At 41.3% G+C, this 23,480-nt stretch overlaps 1 protein-coding gene across 1 annotated transcript in view; it reads right to left on the bottom strand.

Moving 5' to 3' along the window:
• The window catches only part of OTC (ornithine transcarbamylase), a 29,167-nt gene extending 8,439 nt beyond the window's left edge, over positions 1 to 20,728 (bottom strand). The window contains exons 1-6 of the mRNA XM_030234476.2: positions 20,661 to 20,728; positions 19,673 to 19,754; positions 16,608 to 16,751; positions 15,938 to 16,019; positions 8,311 to 8,398; positions 2,986 to 3,139 (exon numbers count right to left, since the gene is read on the bottom strand). Of these exons, the coding sequence (XP_030090336.2) occupies positions 2,986 to 3,139; positions 8,311 to 8,398; positions 15,938 to 16,019; positions 16,608 to 16,751; positions 19,673 to 19,754; positions 20,661 to 20,728 (618 nt within the window). The remainder of the gene's footprint in view (positions 1 to 2,985; positions 3,140 to 8,310; positions 8,399 to 15,937; positions 16,020 to 16,607; positions 16,752 to 19,672; positions 19,755 to 20,660) is intronic.
• Positions 20,729 to 23,480: the final 2,752 nt, after the last annotated feature.

Here is a 23,480-nt window from a genome sequence, read left to right as displayed (position 1 = left end):
CTGAACCTGAGGAATCTCACCCCAATATCCATAACAGGAGCACACTGCATGATCTGAAAAGAGCATTTCCAGGATGAGAATTTGCCCTGAATACAGAATGAGAATTGACAGCCCTGAAATAAACCAGCTGCATTGTTTGGGGGATGAAATGGACTATACTAAAACAACAATACTAAAATGAACCTGTGAAAAGGGAATAGAAGCTATAAGCAAGAAAACATTTTTTCAAAACAAATCATGCAATTATGTAGTTTCAGACCAAAGAGAAAGTTTTTGAGGAGGGTTCAAGAAGCCGCACAACAAAATTATTAGGATATGGAAAATGGAAGGAGAAAAATGTTCTAAGCATGAAGAGAGCCAGAGTGCATATAGAACTGCACTGGCAAACAAAAAAGAAAAAAAATAAAAGAAAATAAAAAACCTACATTTTGGATATGTACTGACAGCAGGGAGGAACAGATCCAGGCAGGAAAATATTTATAGGGATAGGGAAGAGACATTTTTTAAGGAGAAATAAGCTGCACAAAATCTGTAGCTACATTTAAATATTAGGCTATCAGTCTGTGCCACTACTGTAGTTTGCATATATGTATAAATCAAATAAATTGCCTTTGCATTACACAGAAACAGTCTAAATGTTATGTATAGTCTTTCAACTCATTTAAAGAATCAGTGGTACCATTCCACATCCCCGTATTAATCTTCTTCCAGACAGTACTTGGATGACAACTTGCTGAAAATCCCATATGAAACTTGATTGGGGTAAGTAGCAACCAGACCCTGTGGCTCACACCTCTTCAAGAGTTAATCTCACTTCTGTGTCCTGATAAGGTTCATTATATTATTAAAAAAGTGTTTCATTACATGCCACTCCAGTCTTCTCCAACTCTCTGTGCATTGAAAAGAGGAAAAAAAGGGAACAGAAGAACAGAAAGGGAGAGTTCAGGCAGTGCTGTCACCAACAGGGAGATGCTGAGAGCTCTCCCCTGCTTGCCCCTCTCTTCTGGATAAAAAAACAGGAATGGAAAGTGAGTCAGCAACCAGCAGTGCAACATGCCCTTGCACAGCAGGGTGGCCACCCAGCTGCCTATAAAGATCTGACAAATTTTGGGCTAAGGAACATGCTGGAAAGAGTCAGGGAGAGATGGGCAGATGGAAGAAATGGTGCTCTGCTTATTGGGCTGAGTGTGAAAGTGCTGCAAATTTTAAAAAGTCTTCCATGTCTGTATAAAAGCTGAGCCATTCCTTGTGATCTCTGTAAGTGCTCACTTTGTCATGACACTTCTCCACATCAAATATGTCTTTTGTTTGAGCACCAACTGCTATGGACCTGTTTCTTCATCACCAAAGACAGCCTCCCTGGTGTTTGGTGTAGCAAGAACACCCAGAGCCGTTGGTGCTGCCCTTGGAATTCAAGCCAGGGAAGAGTGCAGCCAGGGCTCATGTTCACCAGGAGCCTCTACCATGGCTGTCCTGTACGAGAATGCAATGGAGGAGCAGAGGGTGATCAACAGGGCATGTTCTCATCCTGCTGCTTTCCACAGGCTTCCCCCTAAGATCAGTGCAGAAAGAGATGCATCTCCAGAAGGTGACTGGGATGCTCATTGGACTCTCTTCATTAGCTGGAGGTGGAGTAGAGGGCAACAGTACTGTGAGCCTGGGTGCTGGAGTCAGTGGCTGAGATAAAACCACATTTAGGGGCAGAAGTACCCATGGATGTGTGGGCTGGGAGTCACAGATTGTTCTGAAGAATGTTACTCACAAGTGATAAAATGCTAATTAATAAGGTGTTTCCAAAACAGAACACCCCACAAAACACAACCAGAAGATTCTCCTGACTTATGTTTGCACACAGTGTTAATAACAAAATGATGATATTCTCATTACAGCCTACTGTTTCTTATGCAATTTGAACATTGAGGCTGGCTCAATGTGATCTCACAAATCTCCCTTATCCTGATGTCTGTAAGCATTTTAGTCTCAAGTTCACCAATTTTTGCTGGTCTCTTCACCATGACTATAAAACATTTACAAAAAAATACTTAAAATAAAGACGTGATTTTCAGCAAACACATGAGTCCTCCAGTATTTAAGCTCTAAAGCATGAATAATGTAATATTACTCTCACTAGATCTTTTCCACACACTGAATGTCCCATAGCAAAGTCCCCAACAACTGAGAAACTTGGCTGAATAAATCAGAAAATTATTCTGCCCTACCATCTTCAAGCAGTGTGGTTTTTATTCATTCAGAAAGTAAACAAGGTCAGAGGAGTTCATCATAGTTGTCAACCAGCCCGGCAGTATAATAATCTTTTTTGTAAGCCAGATCCTCAACTGATTGTAAAACCACAAAGTCCTTCTGTTTACAGATAAACATCAGGTATTCTGTGTGTAAAATATTATCCTGTTGTCAGATCCACTGTTACCTTAGATAAAAAATAAAAAATACAATCTCTTATAACTGTTCTTTGATGTGAGAAAAGTTTAAACTGGTTAAAGTGGCTGAACACTAAGCATTTGTACTGGTAACATTAACTGGCTTTTCAAAACAAATTTTTCAACCAATTTCCTAATACGTAAATAGCGATTCCTTTTAAGATGTCCACAGATTAGGGAGGAACCAAGAGCAAACTACTGAGTGTTTTTAAGCCAATGGAAAAACTTCTGCTGGCTTTGTCTGAGCCAGATTCTCATCTTTGCCTTAATATGTACAGCCCTCTGTACATTCTTTGAATTGTAGACTAATTCCAATAAAATACTTAATTTTATGCTTAACTTCAGTCCCACTACAGCTGATAGGACTATGTAATTGTTTTAAATTAAACAGGTCCTTAATTTTATTGCTGGATGAAGATCTCTTTAAACAACAAGTGCCATATAATTGCTACTTTGAAAAACCTAGGGATAAATGGATTTGAAGATGACTTCCCCAAATACTTACAAAGAATTAGCAAAAAAAAAAAAAAAAAGTTTATATTTTTACCTGAAGAGTTAGGTAATCAGCTAAAATCTGAAGAGGATGGTATAAATCAGACAATCCATTGATTATTGGGATCGTGGCTTCTTTTGCCATTAGGTCCAGATCATTATGGTTATAAACTCGAGCCAAGATTGCATTTGTCATGCTGGACAGCACCCTAGAGATGGCAGAAAATACTCAAGTCAAACATAATAAATATACCCCTCTTGCACTCTTCACCATGCAACACATAAATATTAATGAGAAATGGTAATGAATCAATATTTTCCAGCTATCTGAATAATTTATCATGCCTGCAGAACAGACTCAAATGTAGTCATTTAACAAGCTGCTAATAAGTAAGAAGTTTTACTTCCTAACACTTCTATAGTAAGTAAATGAAAAATGCTGCTCTATTTTATATTCTTTTCTCTTTAGCATTTCATTGTAGATGGAACATTGATACATGTTAAGCTCTCTGAACTAAGATAAGAGATTGTGTGATACTGCAACAGTTGAAGAATTTGATAACCTCAGAAGAGATAAGGTATATTATTTTTTCAGTCTTTTAGCAAAGAACAAATGTAGCATTGACTGAATATTATAGACTCTGTATGGCAGCCTGACTTTGTGAGGGTCAGCAATACAGATCTGTCTTAGATTACCACAATTGTTTACTGATCTTAATAAACACAGAAACAGAACAGGCTGGGATTATTGGTCTGCTTTCTCCTACCTACACACCTGTGTATTGACCCACAGGGTATCAGCATTCAAGAAATACCCAAATTTCAAAATCAGAACAAGGGAAGGGGTTGCAGAAGCCCCTGTAGCATTAACTTCATTTGCTGATGTGTGAAAGACACAGGGATTAACATAGTATACTCTGAATTTTTTAGATAAATTAAATATGGATTGGAGCTCTTAATTTCTCTGCATTTCTCTGTTTTAATCAGGCCCTGAAGCCTGACTTTGAAGTAGCATTCTGTGTGTTTTCATGTTATCTGAAATAGGACCTTAAAACAAAACAAGGGAGGACTGAATTTGAAATATGTGGAAAAAATCCTTGCAGTATCTGCCTTCCTGATTAGCCATGGCAAATTCTTGTATCTGCTCTTGTGGAAATAAGGCTGTTAGTACCATCATCAGCAAGGTCTCCTGATGAAGTCAGTTATAAGCATTTTCTACTGACACCAGACATTCCTCACACAGGCAAAGCTCTTATAGAATGTTACAAGATTGCCTGTAGAGCTCTCTCTGAAGAAAAGACTGTCAATAGAAGCTACAAATGAAAAGGAGGAACTGAACAAGGTCTTTACTGAGTACAAAGTACTGGAACAGTTACTGTTGATGCCATTATCTCTTCTTAGCTCACCAGTTCCTTTCTCAGAGGGAAACCTGTTTTGTTCTGAACTGGTCAGCAGGGATGTGATGCATGGTTCCTTTTGTCAGCCATCTCACTGGTGGGCACCCCAAACAAGGCACAGCCAGTCCCCACCAGTCAAGGGAAGGGGGTAATCACATTGGGAAATTGATCATTTTTCTTTTAGGATGTCAGCTTAGCTGATTTCTGTCTGACACATCTTCTTTAATTTCTTTAATCAAGAAATTAAAGAAGATGGTTCCTTCTTAGGGTATGCCATTAGGGAAAATTCAGTCATAATCAGCAACTAGTGAAAACTGCTGGATTTTCATCTTTAGTCTGTTGGAAGTAGATATCAGATTTATTAGACACCTACCAGCAGGACATCAGACAGTCCTTCTGCCAGCATTTCTAGATGTCCATGTTTTACAGTAGGAAAATCAGCTGTAAACTGGCTTTATTCTTTGTGAAACCAAAATGAACCTAAACTTGGGGGGAAAAAACACAAATAACACTTGCCTGGAGATCTCTGATAATGAGGGAATGATTAAGTCTCCAGTAATTTAATCAATTAAAAGGAAATTGTGTAAGGCTGGAATTGCATAGGAAAAAAAAGTCCTGAATATTTAAGAGTATTATCTAAGGTGAAGTTTTGGAAGCTGAGGACTGTAAGCACAAGTTCATCAGGTGACTACATTTAACGTTCTTATTTTATCAACTACTAGGTCTTTCTCTCTTTTCATTCCTTTTCAAAACCATGAGACTATCAACTTCAAAATCCCAGTGCCTGGAAATATGTTATATTGGAACATTGAAATGCTGCATATCTCTCTTTTCAAAGTAATTTTATTTCTACAGAGAAAACCTGAATTTTTTTCCTCAACTGTATCCTCTGAGGAATCCAAAATGAAACACAGAGTATGCCTTTTTGGTATGGCAGACTTTTGAATTTGAAAATGGGGCATTTGCATATGTTTTGTATAGAATGCTGCCATGCAAGGTAGTTTTGCTTTTGTTTTGACAGTTTATATCCATTCAAAAGCTTTAAACTTCTCACAAAACTACTTCACTTTTACTCATAGTCTCACAGGGACAGACAATGGATGTGTTCTCAGCAAAATAAACCTGCTGCCCATAAATGCAGAGATTAATGCCCGAATAATGCCAGTGGACTGGTTCAATCACCCTATGAGCTCTTCAGGGCTGCCACTGAACCTGATGGCCACTGAGCTTTAGTGATGCCCAGTGGAACTGCTCTGCAGTGGGAAATACAGACACAGTACTTATATTTCATTTCAGGTGATAGATCAGACATGTTAAACAGCACTGAAAGGCTCAGAGCTCCTTAATGGGCGGTAACTTTTTGCCACAGTGTCAGCATAAATGTAAATGTCTTGTGAAGCATGGAGGAACTGATTTATGAGCAGGTAATAAGTCACTAAAAATATGTTCACAGCAGCAATGCTTTCAACCCTTACCTGCAGCAGTTCTAATAAAACCTGTGACTTTTATGGATCTGTGCCCCTTTTGCTTTAAGTCTCAATCTCAAGTACTTCAAAGGCCTTCAGAGCCCCAGACACATGCCTGTAAATATTTGAAATACCCTCTGGGTCTACTACAGGCATTCTTTTTCTATTCTTACGTTATCTGAATGAGGTTGGGATGTCATCTTTCATTCACAAGAAACACCAAGAAATTAACATTCCAGTTGTCTTTTGGGTAAACTACTCAGCCTTGATTATGCAGTCAGTAGTATTTCTGCTAATGACAGCAGGAGTGGAGCAGAGCCCTGGGACCGTAAGGATTTGGAAAAACCCCCTGTCCACTGTAGCAGGTGAGAGCTGTGACTGAGCAGAGGAGCAAATCCCCTGGTAAGAGTCATAAATAGGGGCTTGTCCTGGAAGAGCAAGCAGTGACAGAGAAAAGGGGGCTGAAGGTTTGCTTGGAAGTGGCTATTGTAGGAACTTTATCCACAGAATGGGGGTGCCTTCAGAATGGCTGGTTTACTTGCTTCTATTTATTGCCTTGTTTCTTGTAGTTTTTTGTCTGCCTTTTTTCCTTTTTTGCTTGTGCAAACATAGGTGATTCAGGACACTGTAAACAAAAGATTTAATGTCCCTTTACTGCACATTTAGGAAGAAGGAGAAATGAAAGCTAGCCTATATTAAGCAAATCTGTAGGGTGGGCATCTGACTGGCAGAGAGACTCCAGGTGACAGTCCTGCATGGCTGGTGGGGCAATGCTTGAGAGGTTATTACAGGGAAGTGCTTTGGAAGGGCCCTGACTTCATCCTTGCCCTTCCTGAAGGTTTGGCTGCTGGCATTTACAGCCAGCTTTGCAGTAGAGCAGATAAGGGCTGCAAGGTGATCAGAGGGAGGGAGCACCTTGCCTACAAGGAAAGGCTGAGAGAACTGGCATTATTCAGCCTGGAAAACAGAAGGCTCCAGACTGACCTAATTGCAACCCTCCAGTACCTGAACAGAGCCCACAGAAAAGATGGAGAGGGACTATTTAGGGACTTCAAACTGACAGAGAGTAGGTTTAGATGATATTAGGAAAAAATTCCTGACTGTGAGGATGGTGAGGGCCTGGCACAGGTTCCCAGAGAAGCTGTGGATGCCCCATCCCTGGCAGTGTTCAAGGCCAGGCTGGATGAGACTCTGAACAACCTGGTCTAGTGAAAAGTGTCCTTGTCCATGACAGGGGGGTTGGAACAAGATGATATTTAAAGTCTCTTCCAACCCAAAATATTCTATGATTCTGTTGTTGCAGCTCACTTTGATTCTGGCAGATTTATGTATCTAGCAGAGAGTGAGAGTAAAATATTTCCAGGCCTCAAGGGACTGAGATTTTTACTTTCTGCTAACACCATACATCTTCCATTTCAGTAGTAAAAAAACAAGGAAGGAAAATTTTAAATGTTCAAATGTTTGATCTCTTTTCTTCAGTTTTTGTTGGATTTCATCACAGAGAACAGCAGCACAGTTCTCAAACAGTGGTTTTCAGCAAGAGGACTGTGGTATTCAGAAAAGGCAATGGAACTCATCTGCCTGATTTGCACATTTTGAATTGAGCCTGGTGACCTTGACACTGGGTATCTTTCACCAGAACAAAAAGGACCACTCAGACACTGCTAACCCTCCAACAGCTGGGCCTGACTGAATCGACCTCAGGCTGCAAAAGGGCTGTTTAGAAAGCAGGGTAATGCTAAGGCTGGATGAAGCTGGAATGCTATGGAAAACAGCAGGAGCACCTGCAACACATGACCTCATGTCCTGCCAGCTTTCTGCAACATCAGAGGCAGTCCACTGTAGAAAACCTCTGAGCTCAGGTCCTCCCTGCCACAGCAATGGAGACAGGCTGCTCCCCACCCCTGCATGTGGGACTGGGCATGACTGACATCTTCCAGGGATGCCAGTGAGGGAAGGGAGCCACAGCCCAGCCTCCCCAGCAGTCCTGGCAGTGGGTACAGCTGGGAAGGAGGGTGCAGGAAATCTGAAACTGGCTACAAAGTGTTGGTCCAGCTTCATGCTACTGAAATGGGGGGATCAGAAAGGCCCTCACTGCCACCCTGTCATGCAGGCTAAGGTTCACCAGCAGCTGGCCTAACAAACATAAATTGTTTGCTTTTTGATTTTTTTCCAAGGGCAGCAGAACCAGAAGGTTTCAGTCTTGTTAGAATATATGTGCTGTCATCAGTGGAATTACATGACTACTGACATTCATAAAATTGTTCCATTTGTAAATGTAGCTCTAATTAACACTCTATATGCCAAAATAATTCTGTGTGGGAAGTGTAGGATAGCTTGAGAGGATGGAATAAAGCTTTACTGAGCTACAGATTCTCTGAGCTGACCTGTAAATATTTAAGAAATTTGGACTAGCTTCTGACATTTTCCAGAAAGAAAATATCAGCTTCCAAAATTCTGTAAGACAGATGTCAGCCCAATCAACAACCAAATGCAGAGATCAATCATTTAACCAACCTTGCTGTATCTGTGAGACTCTCATTCGTGCCCAGATGTATATCTTGTGTTGTAAGGAAGGAAGCATGTCCTCCAAGGAGAGCAAATCCTACAGAGAGGAAAAATTAAAAAAAAAAACAAAACCCAGAAATTAAACTCCAGCACCTCATATTTACAGCCAAGAATCAAAATCTTCTTGATATAAAATACATTTGCAAAAATAAAAGTAGAACTCATCAGGATAGTAAAAGGTTAAAATTATTAGCATTTGACACAAAAATTTCAAATAAATGTCCTTTGAATAAACCCACTCAAATGTATTTGTTACTGAAATCCTTAGCCATGAGCTCCTATCTGTGATCACAGGAGCAGTGATTCAAGCTCCAGGGCTACACATTGCCACAAGCATCACTGTAGCTCCCTGTTAAGAGCCAGGTAATTCATTCATCATGCTGCATTTCTGCTTCATGGGGCTTTGCATCCTAGAAGGACCATCCAAGTCACCTGGTGCACTTCCACATCCTTCCAAGGATCAACATTGTCTTTCATGTAAAGAAAGATCCTTTTTCTTTCACTCAGACAGAAAAACCTTCCTCACACACTGTGGAAAACTTGAATTTGTTCTCAAATGACCAAGTGCCTTAAAAATGATAATGTGAGAGAGAGAAGAGGAAAGGTCTCAGGCCCTGCCAGCATCCCTCTACCTTGCAATAATTAGGAATTTGCATGGAGGTCCAAAGAACTGGATGGATTAGGTATGAAGAGTAAAATCCACTCCTGAGCAGGAAACCATGGAAAGATTTCAGCATCATTTAAGAGTAGAAAACACTTAGGGGAACTTCAAAGGTGTCTGAACAGTGTTTTGGATGAAGACAAATTACATGTTAAAGGCAACTCTCAGGTGCTCTGCTGCTTTATTTTAATGGAACCACCAGTAGAAAGTTATCACAAGCAACCATCAGACACAGACAGGGAAGAAAATATTGTCTTTTCACCAACATCTGAGTCTCTTTGTCTTTGCCTGGTTTAATTCTGAGGCCTCTTTCAACTGAATCTGAGTGTAAAGTCCCTCATGGGATAATTTACATCCATCCCTCCCACACATTGGGAGGATGAGGCCTGATGGGGCTGTTTTAAGAAATGTCATAGATGGTTTAGCATAATCCTACATGGGACACAACGTCCCACAGCTGGGGATGTACAAAGTGTAGGATTTGAACTGGGCTGTATGTAGCCCTGTAAGGCATTTTCTGTGTGACAAGAACAGCTCCCTTCCAGTACAGAGATTTTCTCTAGGTAGATCCTGCCCTGTCACTAGCATTTCTGTTGGAGGAAATTTCCAGAGAATGTTGTATGGACAAACCAGCCTTGTTGAGACAACACTGTGGGGGCATGGGTTTTTTTTACTGTGACAAAAATGTAGAAAGAAGCCCATCTTTATATTTATATTTCCAGGAAGAGAAAGGCTGCACACAGCACAGAAGGGTAGAGACCTCCACTTTGTTTACCAAACTGTGATGTCGTGGAGATGCTGATGAATTTCATTCTGTTAGAAAAGAACAATTTAAAAAGAGAGAAAAAAAGAGTGGAAAAGGAAGAAAAAACTAGAAGAAAAGGTCAATGCTGCTCAAGCTGGCTGTATCCATTAGATGGCACTGCTGACAGATTCAGCACTGCAGCTTTAGCACAGTGGTTGTACATGTCTGCCATAGATTAAAAATTTCATCCCACAGCTACTCTTTAAAAGAGGATTAATCCAGGACTGACCACTGAAAACTTTCACAGGTATAGGCAGCAGGTCTGGGCCCCACATCTGGGCTCCTTATACAGAGCAAACCTTATTAACTTCCATCTCCTGCCAGCAGCAGGGTTGAAGGGAGGTCTTCTGCTTTGCATCAGTTCAGCCAGCCTCTGGACTTTGAAATACAATAGATAAAACAATACTGGCAAATCATTGTCTTTGGACTGCCTCAATTTCCTTAAATGTCAGAATAAAAGTAATGATGCTCCAGGTCCCACCTGAAGGGCAAATTTCTGCTCCCCTAACCAGTGTACACTCATTTTATTGAATGGGCCCTTTTAATGAAAACAACAATTGCTTGTTGTTTTCATTAAGGATTGCTCCAAATCTCAACAATATTGCAAGTCACACAGAGCAAACTTTTAAGAATGAAGCACCATTTATTCTACTGTTACTTTTTTCACCTCCCCTCTGCAGCTCAGACACAAACACTGCATTTAAAGGACAGTGTATACAAACTACACATTACAGCCTGTTTATTCAGTGCAAAGGTTTAAGTCAAGACCTCGAGGATGAACTGTCATTGGCAGTGACTTTTCCTTCCCAAATTCTTGTGGATTTTTTTGGAGTCATTTACAATTATGTCTGTTATTTATTCCTGCAAGTTCCACACAATACAGCAGCTCTGCATTTTAGGATTCTAAATGCATACACTTTGGTAAATGATTTACAGTCCAGGCATGCTCCAATGGATATGTTCTGTTTTCTGGAAATGATGCCCAGGTAAAAAAACTGGAATCTGAACATTCATTCAGAATTGCCAGACGTCATGCAGCCCAGTCAGAGCTGCCACCTGGAGTCTGTGTACAAAGCAGAGCCCTGATGTGTTGGGCTTTCTGCTCATGAACTGGCCATCTGTGCAGGGCCTGGGAACATATTTCCATACAAAACTTTCCATCTGGAAATACAGGAGCTCTGTGCTCTAGCTTTGTATATAGTTGCAGAGACAGAATCTTTTTTAGATTCTTTCATCCAGACTACCAGTAGAAAATGAAAAAACATGATGACATTAGAAGGTATGCAGGCACCAATTCAGCAAATAAATATTGGAGTGCTGTGTTAAACTGGGAGATCTAATCCTTTTTTGTCACAACCTGGTCATATCCAAGGCCACATGCTAAATATTTACATGAATTGTGATATCTTCAATAAACTACTACATGTTCATACTGCAAATCCAGAATAGATTATTACCTCATGTCCACACTTCTCACTACTGTTAGTTTTCAAAATACACATTTTCTTGCCTCAGGCTGTGGCACATTATTGACCCCTCTTATGCAGACTCTTTCAGACAGGACCTGAGTGAAATCTTCATCCCAGGCTGTCCCTGCTGCATGGGGCAAGGGGGCCAAAATGAATCCTGTAGTTCACAGATTGGCTACACAGTTCTGGGGCTGTCACCAGGAGACACACATGTCTTCTCAGACTCAAAGGAAGGATCTTTTTCAGAATTTCAAGACATATGGATTTGCATTTATTAATTTCCTCATTACCTGCCGGGACTTACAAAATAGAAAGTATTTTTCCATTTAGACTGATAACAAAGAACTCTCCTAGGCAGCAATTGCAGAACATTCTTAAAGCAGAAGCTAAAAACTGATAAGCAGTTTTTAAAAGTTATTTTGAAGCTACCCTTTAAAGTGAAGAGCAAATTAAGAGTGCATTTGGGCCCTCTGTAATGAGGCCAAGCTAAATAACACTTACCCACTTCAACAGAAAACAGACCCTGTACCATGTAATATCATCCCCACTACTTTAGTTCATATGCTACAATGCTACAATGCAATTATTTCTGTGACTCTGTGTAGCAGTCTTCAGACATGGCCACCTTGTTCCTCTGACCCCACTGTGTAGGAGGAGCGAGTTGGGAGTAACTCCACTAAAGCCAGCGACACTGAACCTCTGTAAGGCTGTTAAGATCTTGTATATTCCAGTGCACAAGAGAAGGTAGGCTGAGCTTTCCTACCTGCCCTGCTTCCTCTCTATTTCTGCCCTGTGAAATATTGTCTGCATTTAGTGTCTGTGAAATGGTTGGATTTATTTATGACTTATTCACTGAAACATAACTGCAGCTGTATATTTTAAGAGCAGCAGTGACAATCAGATTATTTTACATCAAAGCTATAACAAAAACAGGGCATTCAACTTGTGCCATGCCTGAGGATGTTTATTTTACAAGTAATATATGACCATGTGAATAGTTCTGTTTTCAAAAGGTACACAAAATTTTATGCAGAATGGGTATGGGATTCTGACTGTGAAGAGCTGACACTTTCTAGTGTAATAGCAGATATGTCACATTTTCCAATAAAATAGCCAGTGATAGAAATAAATCTCCTAGGCTTACAGAACTGGATTTACTTTGCCACTACTCTATGGAAGTTACTTCTAGTTCTGCATTAAACTTACAATATCACTACTTATCTTAGAAGTAGTAAAATCATATGGGTTTCAGAAATACACGTTAGGACAAGATTAAAGAGGCAATTAATTATACCCCAAGGAGAAGTATATTATTCAGTACAGTTACAATGTCATTAGAATAAAACAGTTCAGAGAAGCAGGATGTTGGAAAACCTTAAATATCCACAGATCTATTACAATGCATCATAAATCAATGTTTTGATAATCTTCAATTGATCTGGACATCTGGGAGAAATGCAAAAAGGTCACCCCTAAGTTAAAGGGCAAGGAGAACCCAGAGAATACAGGCTAAGCTGCCTCACCTCAATCCATGGGAAAGTCATGAAGCTGCTAAGCCTGGAAACCATTTCTATGCAGATTAAGGACAAGAAAATTGTCAGGAATAGTCAGCATGGCTTCACCAAGAGGAAGTCATGCTTGAGCAGCTTGATCAACCTCTGTGATTCTATGACTGGCCTGGTAAATGAGGGGAGGGCAGTGGGTTTTGTCTGCCTGGACTTCATTGTGTCCATTGACAGTGTTTCCCATGAGATCCTCCTAGCCAAGCTGAGGATGCCTGGCTGGATGAGCAGAGCATGGGATGGGTTCAGAACTGTCCAAATGGCCAGGCCTGAGAGTGGTGGCCACCAGCAAAAAGTCCAGTTGGGGGCCAGTGACCAGCAGTACCCTCAGGATCCATTTGTGTCCAGTCCTGTTTAACACCTGTGTTAAGGGTCTCGATGACTGAGTATGGATTCAGCAATTCTGCTGTTACACAAAACTGTGAGGAGTGGCTGGTACATCATAGGGTCATGCTGCTGTCCAGAGGGATCTTGACAGGCTGGAAAAACAGTCTGACAGGAGCCCCAGATCAAGGAGAGATGCAAAGTCCTGCACCTGTGGAAGAACAGCTTCTGCACCAGGATGTGATGGGGGCCTCCCATCTGGGGAGCAGCTTGGCAGAAAAGGACTTGGGGGTCCTGGTGGACAGCAAATTGAACATGATCCAGCAGCAAGGCTGGTGAATGGTGTCCTGGACTGCACCAGAAAAATACTGCCAGGAGGTGGAGGGAGGTGATCTTTCTTCTTTATACAGCACCAGTGACCTCGAGAGCCTGAATCTGGAGTCCTCAGTATGAGAAACATGGACATATGGGATACAGTTGGGATGTCCATGCTAACAAAGGGCCACAGAGATGGCTGAGGGACTGAAGCATATTTCATATGAGAAGAAAAGCTGAGAGAGCTGGGACAGCACAGCCTAGAGAACAGAAGGTTCAGGGGGAATATTGCTAATGTATATAAACGCCTGAAGGGTGGAGGCAAAGAAGACAGAGTGTTTATCAATAGTGCAATGGGCACAAACTGGGAAGGTTCCCCTGAACAGCCAATTCTATTTACTGAAAAGATGACTAAGCAATGGCATAGGTTGCCACAGGAGACTGTGGAATCTTCGTCCTTGGAGATATTCAAAAGGCTTCTGGACATGGTCCTGGATAACTGGCTCTAGAAGACCCTGCTTGAGCAGGGCATTGGACCAGATAACCTTCAGAGATTACTTCCAACTTCAACCATTCTGTTTATTTTTTTCTCAATAATGTCATTCTTTATAGGCATAGGGACAGTAGGAATTCTGAAAAGACTTCCATGATGTTAGCATGTCCCAAGAAACTCCTAGACACTGCACAAAGATTTTGTAATCAATGCTTTCCAAGTCTCTGCTCTATAATGAAATGCACTGATTTAGCTGTTCCTGAGGTTTGCTAAGTTTGTTTAGATTAATCTCATCCCCAGGACCTTGCCCTACAAGTGACCTCTCTCAAGTTATTGAAGGGGCAACTCTTGGGAAGAGCTATTTGAGATTACTCAAGAACTTTATAAATAAACACTTCAATCCACCGCAATTGTCCACTTTCATTAGACATTAGAAAATTGGTATTAAATTATCTTGTTTAGCTAAAAGGAACACATGTGGCTCCACATTTGTTTTGAGTTAGAAATTCCAAGGAGGGAATCAATTATGTTAAAAAACCAGCTGAAATGTATAGAGTTTTTGTGGACAGAAAAAACTTGAGTCTGCTTTTGAAGCAAAGTCTTAGGCTTAACAGACTTAAGACCAATTAACTGAAGGTGTGAAGTTAATGCCAGAAGCTAAACTGCATTAAACTCTCTTGTGGAAGCTCTCACTCAGAAATAAATTTCACTGGAGCTTAATTCTCCCTTGGATGAATTTATGTGCATTAACTCCCATCCTTAAGTTAATTCACTTGAACTTTCCTGAGCTTCCCCCTTCCATAAGCCTTGAAAAGCCAAGGACTAAGCAGTGTTTCCCTCACAATACAGAAGCATGAAGGCTAACCAGATCCAGAGAATTCATTACCTGGCCATACACCAGGATGGCAGGAAACAAGAAACTGGACTAAAAACTGAGGAATTAAAGGTGGGTGGTCTTCAAAGAGAGGGAATGCACATTAGTAAGTCCTCATTATCAGGAGAAAACAGAAAGCAACAACATGTTTCCTTAAAGAGCAGGATCAGCAGGCAAATGGCTGTGCCAGAAAATACAAAGACAAATTCAGAAATGCTTGGAGTTAACGTATCTGCTTCTTCCTTCCATTATTTTCACCTTCTCTCTCACAACTTGTAAAGAAATGTGACTACTCAACAGGTTTCCTGTTCCTTCACTAGGGAGAAGTGAGGGATGCTGGGTAAACTTAAATGAGAGAAGAGCAAATTCTTCCTTGATGCATCACCAGTTCAGTTATTTCTTGCTATGAAAGATTGATTGATGAGTGATTTATTTCAGCAGTGCCATTGAATTCAGAACAACTGCCATGTAAATAAAGATACCATAGGTACATGTTTCAGTGTTTGCAGGACTGCAACCTAAAAGAAAAATGTTCCAGTGCCTGATATGATTAGGCAAACATCCTTGAATCTCCATTAAGTTATCTTCCCCTGTAGGTAATCATGTTAATTTTTCCCCTGAATTTATATCAAGGCATTACTGTGATTCCCAGCCTAAGCGCATATTTTGAAATGTAACAATAGTAATGCATATTACATTAGAAAAATATTTATTAGAGCTTGCAAAAAGTTAAATTTGTGATGCTTACTGAAGTAGATGTTAGGAAATGAACATCTTGCCAGTAAAGCTGGGAGCTTACACTAGAAATGCTTATTTCTGCCTGTTACTTTATTACTGATCTACCATGTTTTGGAAGATTTTGACAAAATTTCAGCGACCAAAGCCATGTGCTTGTGAAATTAATATGCAAGGTGAAACACAAACAGCCACCATTCTTTTCTTATTTTTGCTTTCAAAGTTTAGGTTTCTTTTGAGTAGAAATTTCTAAATGCAAAATTATGCAGTGTTTTTCAGTACATACTCAAGGTATGCAGTTTCATATAAAGTCTCACTCTGCCATTGCTCAGACCTACCTGCTTCTGCAGATAATCTTGTTCTTGTGCTTCTCTTCTCAAAAATCATGGCCAAGGATTTGCCTTGCATCAAAGGCAAATACTGAAACAGGAAAAATGAAATTATTTCAGTTTTATAATTGTTATAGCCTTTAAAGTATGCAATACTTCTTGCAAAATTTAATTCACTATTAGAAAAGTTGCAAAAGTGTGTTTTTTTACCTGTGGTTTTGTTCTCCTGCCCTTCAATAAATTTACTAGCAGTGTAAAGGTTAAAGGCAAAGAAGTAATTCTAGGCCCAAATGCAACTGCATTTTGGCACTCAATTTGAGCCAGCATTAGGGAGAACTCACATACTAATTTAATCCCATGTAGGGAAGTGTCTTCTGTTTCCTACATTTAGTGCTGCATGTACACCGTGTGTGGATGGATGGGGTTAGCTGACAACAGGGAGCTAGCTGCACAAACCTGTTTAACCTTTCCACTCACAAAGTCCTCTGAAGTGTTTAAAAAATATCTCTGGATATTTTGCAGGAAGGTTCTTTGATTTGCAGCACATGATTTACAGTATTTAAGAGCTCAGGGAGATTTTGTTTAGGACAAGAAAGCTGAAAGGCTTTTTCAAAATACCCTTCAGAACAGTATTTATTTCAACATCTGAGGGACCTAAATGACAGTTAAATCATTTTACCTCTCCTTCATGCTTTATCCTTTGTTTCAAATCTGATGCCATCCACAGCAAGTACTTCAGCTCGTCAGCTGTGTAATTCTGTAGAGTAAGGAGGTCCCGACCTTTCAGATCAACATTCATTTGAGCTGGTGTCCCATACCTGTGTCAAGAGAGCAAAAAATGTGTATTTTTTTTTTGCCATTCAATGCTAAATTATGCATGTGCTAAAACCAGTGGTCAAGCACCTGAAATCTCTCCCACTCCCTTCACATGGCCCAGCTGGATCATCCTGATAGACTGTGTTAATTAGATAAAATAACTCCTGTCAGACAGGCACCACATGCCCCTATGTACTGCATCAATGGCCACTGCAACAATGTTTCAAATTGTGTTATAAAATATACTTTAGATGGAATTTCTCCTGTCTTCTGAGATGTATATGGCAACTGCATGCTTCCTGACAAATAAAGCCATTCAGAACCTGGAAAAATGACTTATGTGCAGACCCCAAAGGTGCCCTTTCTGGGAACAGAACAACAGAAATGGATCTTGGAGCTGTTTCCACCTCCTTTTTGTTGTGTGCATGAGTAGACACTTGCCACATTCCGATCCCACTCTCACAAAAGCTGGCATTTCTATAAATGTGTATAAAATCTCTTCATTACACTGGGGAAAAGGGTAAAAAAGCCCAACAAAACAGCCTTACTGTACCACACAAGAGAGAGACATTCTGGACATGTGGTGTTTATTTAGTGTATTCTGGCCTCCATCCTGATTTAGGACTTCAGAATCACATGAAATTGGATGTTGATAATCACCCACAGAAGTTACATGATCAAATTTCCTTCGGATTAATTGAAGCATCTCATGAAAGTCTTGTCCAAGCCCATGTTTCACAGGCTAAAGGTTAACAGGGAGGTGTTGCACTTCAGCCCTTTTTCTGGCTCTGTACTTACAGCCCTCAGCACTACACAATCCACACTGTACTCTTGTAAGGTTTTGAAAAGCATGAGCTAAACATGTATTTTATTTAAAGTCAACATTTTTAGACTGATCCAATGAAATGGAGGCTAAAGCAGTGCAAAAAAATGGACTGAGTGCAGCTAATACTTTTCTATTTCCAATTGTATTTGTGTTTTATATTTCCCTTTAGCTCACCATTGAGACTAGGCTCAGATGCAGTGCCTGCCAAGCCCTGAAGTCCACAACTAGGAAAATATGCCCAGATATGCCCCCATGAGGATTTGGACCCCATCCCACATGACAGCCTGAGCCCTTCACTGCAGAGCCCTGGCTTTGGAGGGTGGGCTAAACAGGGCACAAAGCATTGGCCAGATGGACACAGCCAGGGACTCATGGGCAGGGGCTCCATGTGCAGCTGCAGGCCAGGGATGAGGGCTGTCCCTCAGGGCTGTTGTTCCACTTGGGTTTAAGCCACTTCACAGCTTTCCAAATTCTTTATTTGTGCCCCATTCCTTTTCAGGAAAGGAATGGGGCAGAAATAAAGATTTTTTTTTTCCACTTTGGTTTTCAGAGTGCCACCTTCCCAGTTTAGTGCTCTTTGGGTTCTCCTTTCTCTTCTGCCTTTCTTTGCCTGCTCTGTTTCTCTCCTAGTGTCTGTCTTTACCCATGGCAGCTCAGCCAAAGAGCCTCACCACATCATTTTTCCCAGTCTGTGTGCTAAAACAGCCCTGGGTTAAGTTATGAAGGCTGGCAGTGAGATGACCTTGTAAGATCTTGCTCCACTTGGGTTTCAGCCCTTTCAGAGCTTTGCCTTAGAGGGCAGGAATATCTTTTCCTTGCTGGGAACTGGAATTCCAGACCATTGCAGTGTGTGTCACGGATCACTGAGGGGAATTACTGAGGTTCCTGGGGTGCTGTTTTTGCCTTGCCTCCCAAGGGAGCTGTGCAGGTGCAGGTGACAAGGTCCCAAAGCCATGTAGGCTGCCAGAGCAGACAGCAAATGTTTGTTTGCTGGACATTTTCAATCACACTCACAGCTTAAAGCATAAGAAAGAAGAAAATGGAAGCAAGTGTAGGGGCATTCATGGGTCAGGTAGTTTCTACCACACCAGGAAAAACAGCCCACCAAGATAAGCTATTGAAATCCACTCTTAAATACCAAGAGTTTAAATACCATCAGTTTATAGTCATGGGATTTGCTTTAATTTTCATTGTGCTTATTCTAAAGGAAAATAGTTTTATAACTGGGACTTCTTTAATTACTTTACATTTTCAGAACAGGGATTTGCTTTTTTAATTGTTTGTGGGGAAAAAAACAAACTTGTCCTGCTTTAAAATCTATGCAATTTCTTGCTGCTTCTTACTCTCCTTTGCCTCCTTATTTCCAGAACAGCTTTGCGGCTGCTCCTTGTTTTTCTCATTTCAGCCTGCAATTCCTTCCAGGGACTTAGAGATTATCTAATATCAACTTGCCAAACAACAACTTCTGTTCATTGCTCTTGTTTCACCATCTGGCATGATTGAAAAGTGGACTGAGAAATATTCATCACTATTTTCTCCACTGGCAGATAGTGAAGCACTTAAATTGGTTACTGGAGAGGATTTGGAATTACCATCCTTAAGTATTTTCAAGAGGTGCCTAAGCAAAGGCGTAGCTGCTCTCATATGGTGTTTGACAGGCTGCAAGCAGAAAGTTGGACTACAGATCTGCTCCTGACCTCTTGAAGATTCTGTTTTATTGCTATGACCTACAAGAAATTTGCTTCCTTCCCTGTTATCCATATGTGAAAGAGGGGCAGAAATGGAAAAATTAATTCCAGAGAAGGAGCATGAGACAACATACCAAAGTTAAAATGTAACAGGCAGAATTGCAAGGTCAAGCAGTTTTGGCTTCTTCCTTTCTGAGCAGGGACAGCATAACTTTGGAATCAGCACAAACTCACAGACATTAGGTTATCCTGCAGTATCAAACACAGTGTGCTTAGCTGGGAATACCCACAGAGATTGGTGACATCTTATGCCAACGTTATGCTATAATGTTAGAAAGACTCACCAAAAATAACAATGTTGTATGTGGAACTTAACAATTTAGATTACTTCCTTGGAAAACCAGCTTTACTACAGTTGTTTTCCAAACTTGCTTTTCCATCACCTCTGTTAACTGCAGAAATTTCCCAACTGGCTGCAGTAAAAATCCAAAATTTATAAGAAAATTAACACCCACCTTTAGGACCACTCTGTAAATCTGTAGCAAATAAATAATAGAATTTGGAAAACATTTGGTTTTCATATGATGTAATGTAGAAATTTTAAACAAAAATTACTTACTACATATTAGGATTCCTGTGAATGTGAAGTTTCGGCATAATGTTTTCTAGAACTAATCACTTGTTATGTTACAAGTGTTAATTCTATTCTTATTGAAGCTGACCTAAAACTATGAGAAAACATGGAGCTGACTTTTCAGCTCTAAAATTTTAACCTGATTTTGGAGATGTGACAAACCTGAGAAGCAGCTTAGTGAAACACTGTCATACAGGAACTTTCCTGAAACTGGGGAGACCGACCCAGTTATTTGGGTGCAGAAAGAACCCAAAGCCAGGTCTCACAGGCAGGTCTGCCTTCTTGACTTTGAATCCCCCATCACGTCATGCTTTTGCTGCATGCCTCCAGGGTATATAGAGCCACAAAATAATGAGGCAGAGATTCACCTTGAAGCTTCAAGAAGAGAATTCCCCACCCACCCTGGCCACGATAGATGTCTAAACACAGATAGATTACCTTTATTCACATAGTTATTTACTGATTACAGTACCTGCAGCACACGCTGACCTCAAGAATAAACATTCCTTCCTGACTTTGCAGCTAAATCCCACAGAACAAATTAATGGTACTTCACAAACACTAAAACCAGATGATACTCCAGTCTCCTGAAGTCACAGAGCTTGCTGCCTGGTGAGGTAAAAGGACACTAAAATTGCAGGAAAAAGCCCCCCAGAGCCTTTCTCTAAAACACTCACTTCTTCACAGGATTCTGCTGCTTTTGACTCCAGGATTCTGACCAAACACCACACACCAGGTAAAATTAAAGGATAAACTCACCGAAACTGTCGCAGCAGCTGCTTGCTGGTCCCTGCTACTTTTGCAATATTGACGAAATTCCTCCTGTTAAACAGCATCTCCTGTTTGCATGAAGACTTCTCTTAACCCACAAATAAAGTTATGAGAAAGGAAGGTGTAGGAAGCAGAGAGTGAGCTGTGTTGCTGTGCAAATGAGGGAAAACCAAGAACCAAGGTCCTTGTTTTGGCTGTCCCAGCCAGGGCTGGGCCAGGCTGGGGCTGACCCTGAACTTTTTCTTGTGGTCAAACTCTACAGATACAGATATTTCTCCCAGGGCCCATTGCACCACTTGCAGTTTGAGCTCTTCTGTGTGGGCTCATCATGTTATTTCACACCAGTGTCAATACTACTTCATAGCTATTTTGTGTTAAATATTTGAACAGGAGCATGTGCTGATGAAGAAAAAGGCAAAAGAAGACTTGCAGGGTAAGCATGAACAGGGTGCCCCCCTAGAGATGGGACTGTGGCTATGGGGGCTTTAGCACAGCCCAGGCAGGGACTATTGGCCCTGAGCTGAACCTAAATGAGGGTTCTGGGTCCTTGGCTAAGGAACTGGGCAGGGCAGAAAGACTTATTCATGCTTTTGGTGCCCTGACAATAATGAAGTAGTCTGCATTAAAGAAATCTACATTTCCTGGAGGATTTTTTGTTGATTTTTCCTTTTATTTTTCTGCTTGATTTTTTTTCTGGGTTTTTTTTTTTTTTTTTGGTGTTTTGTTTTGTTTTTTTTCTTTGGGGCTTCTTTTTGCTTGTTTCTTTGTTTTCTGTTGTTGTTTTTTGTTTGGTTTTTTTTGGACCAAGTTTTCAATTATGCTGTGGTAGTGTTAAACAGTGCGAGGCCCAGAAAGTGAAATATTGCAGCCTGCCTCCCTCCTTAGGCTAAACTGCTTGCTGTATAATCCGAAGTAGGTCAATTGTTAAATACTAAAGTGATTTAATTTAAGTTTCTACCTTCAAATATAATTGTCAGACAATATTTTATCTGCACTGTAGGTGGTTTTGAAATATGACCATTACTTTCTCATTTCCTCCTCCCTGTAAGGAGAGACGTGCTAGGGTAAATTGAGGTGATGGCATATATGTCAGAGAGGGTGATACCTTGAAATTGCAATGCAAGCAACTTATAATTAAAACATACAGAAGAGAAGTTTGACTCCTGAGAAAGACAGACAGCTGTGAAAACATCACACAGGGTGATAGCTCCTGGTGGGATTTGCTCATGCTGAACCAACCCTGAGATGCTTGGGAAATGCAGCAGTTGCCAGGGGAAATGTCAAACAGAAGTAAAATCCTAGAGAAATGAGTAGTGAGGGAATGGAAGAGAAGAAAGAGAAGAAAAGAAAGAAAGGAAAGAAAGGAAGAATGTCAGGCCACGGTTTCCCTCTTGGTTGTCCTCTGGCAAATAACTCCCATGACCTTCAAGCCCAGCCCCTGGGACTGAGCTTGTGTCATTAGTGATGCCCAGGAGAAAAGACAGCAGACAAAGCAAATGTGGTCGAGGTGCCAAGGCCTCCAGTCCCATCCTGCAGCCCCCCAGGGCAGGGAGGGGACAGTCCAGTGCCTCTTTGTCAGGTCACACCTTGTACCAGATCTGGCTGAGCTGGACTCATTTTCCCAAGGCAGCCCTCCCTCCCATGCTGGGCTCTGCACTGGTAGCTAGAAAGGTGCTGATGCCACACCAAGAGTTTTGGGTATTGCTGAGCAGCACTGCCACAGCACCAACACTCTCTTCTCCAACTTCTCATCCCCCATCTGTAGGCTGGTGGTGGACAAGGTCTTGGGAGGAAACACAGTTAGGACAGCTGACCCAAACTGACCAAAGGGATATTTTATATCATGTAATGCCAGCTCAGAAATAAAAGCAAAGGAAGGGAGGCAGAAGGGGGAACATTCATTATTTTACAATATGTGCCTTCTGGAGCAAAATTGAGGTGAAGTCCTGCTTCCTGGTAATTGGCTGGACATCACTTGCTGATGAGAGGAAAAGTCGTTTTTTTTTAGCTTTGCTTTTGCGCATGCAACCTTTCATTTTGCTTTAGGAAACTGCCTTCTCTCAACCTATGCTTCCTGTCTTCTCCCCTCTGTCCAGCTGAGAAGAGGTAGAGATGAAATGTCTTGGTTGGCAAGTGTCTGGTGAAGGCCAATCCACCGCACCCCTGTACAGAGGCTGCCTGATCCCAATTCCCACATGGACCAATTTCATAGGAAGCTCCTGTGAATGAGTGTCACCTAAGAGGAAGGCAACAGCCAAGATTTACAGATGTCTGTGTTTGAAAATAAACAGCAAATGCCAGAGGGTCCAAAAAAACTTACAGTTTTATTAGTAAATTGTACACATGGCATGTTAATTGGTATAAGTTAGCTCCTCATCTCCTAGCAGCAAGAGAAATAAAAGAATAATTTTAAAAATAAGTGGGAAGAAGGAGAAAAGGAGATCATCGGTCCTGGGTCCAGCATCCATCTGGCCAACAAGAGGTCCGGGGTCCTCAGGGGCACTGCCTGGGCACTGTGGAGGAAGAGAAGAGAAGCTTTCATAGAGAAGCTTTCCCCAGGAGCTCAGGGCCCTGTGCCGGGCCCAGTGCTGTCTCACTGCCGGCTGCCCAGTGAGGTACTGGAGCCACCGTCCCTGAAGGTGCTTAAGGAAAGACTGGACGTGGCACTGAGTGCCAAGGTGCCGTGTGCTGTAGGTTATACCCACTGATCCCAGAGGTCGTTTCCAGTGCAGGTGATCCTGTGGCAAGGCCGTGCCCACAGCCCTGTGCCAACCCCAGCACAGCCCATCTTGTGGGGATGCAGTGCCCACAGCTCTG

This window comes from Serinus canaria, chromosome 1 (genome assembly GCF_022539315.1).
Source record: "Serinus canaria isolate serCan28SL12 chromosome 1, serCan2020, whole genome shotgun sequence".
Classification (NCBI taxonomy): domain Eukaryota; kingdom Metazoa; phylum Chordata; class Aves; order Passeriformes; family Fringillidae; genus Serinus; species Serinus canaria.
Note: the sequence above shows the minus strand (reverse complement) of the source record. Positions and strands in the feature narration are given on the sequence as shown.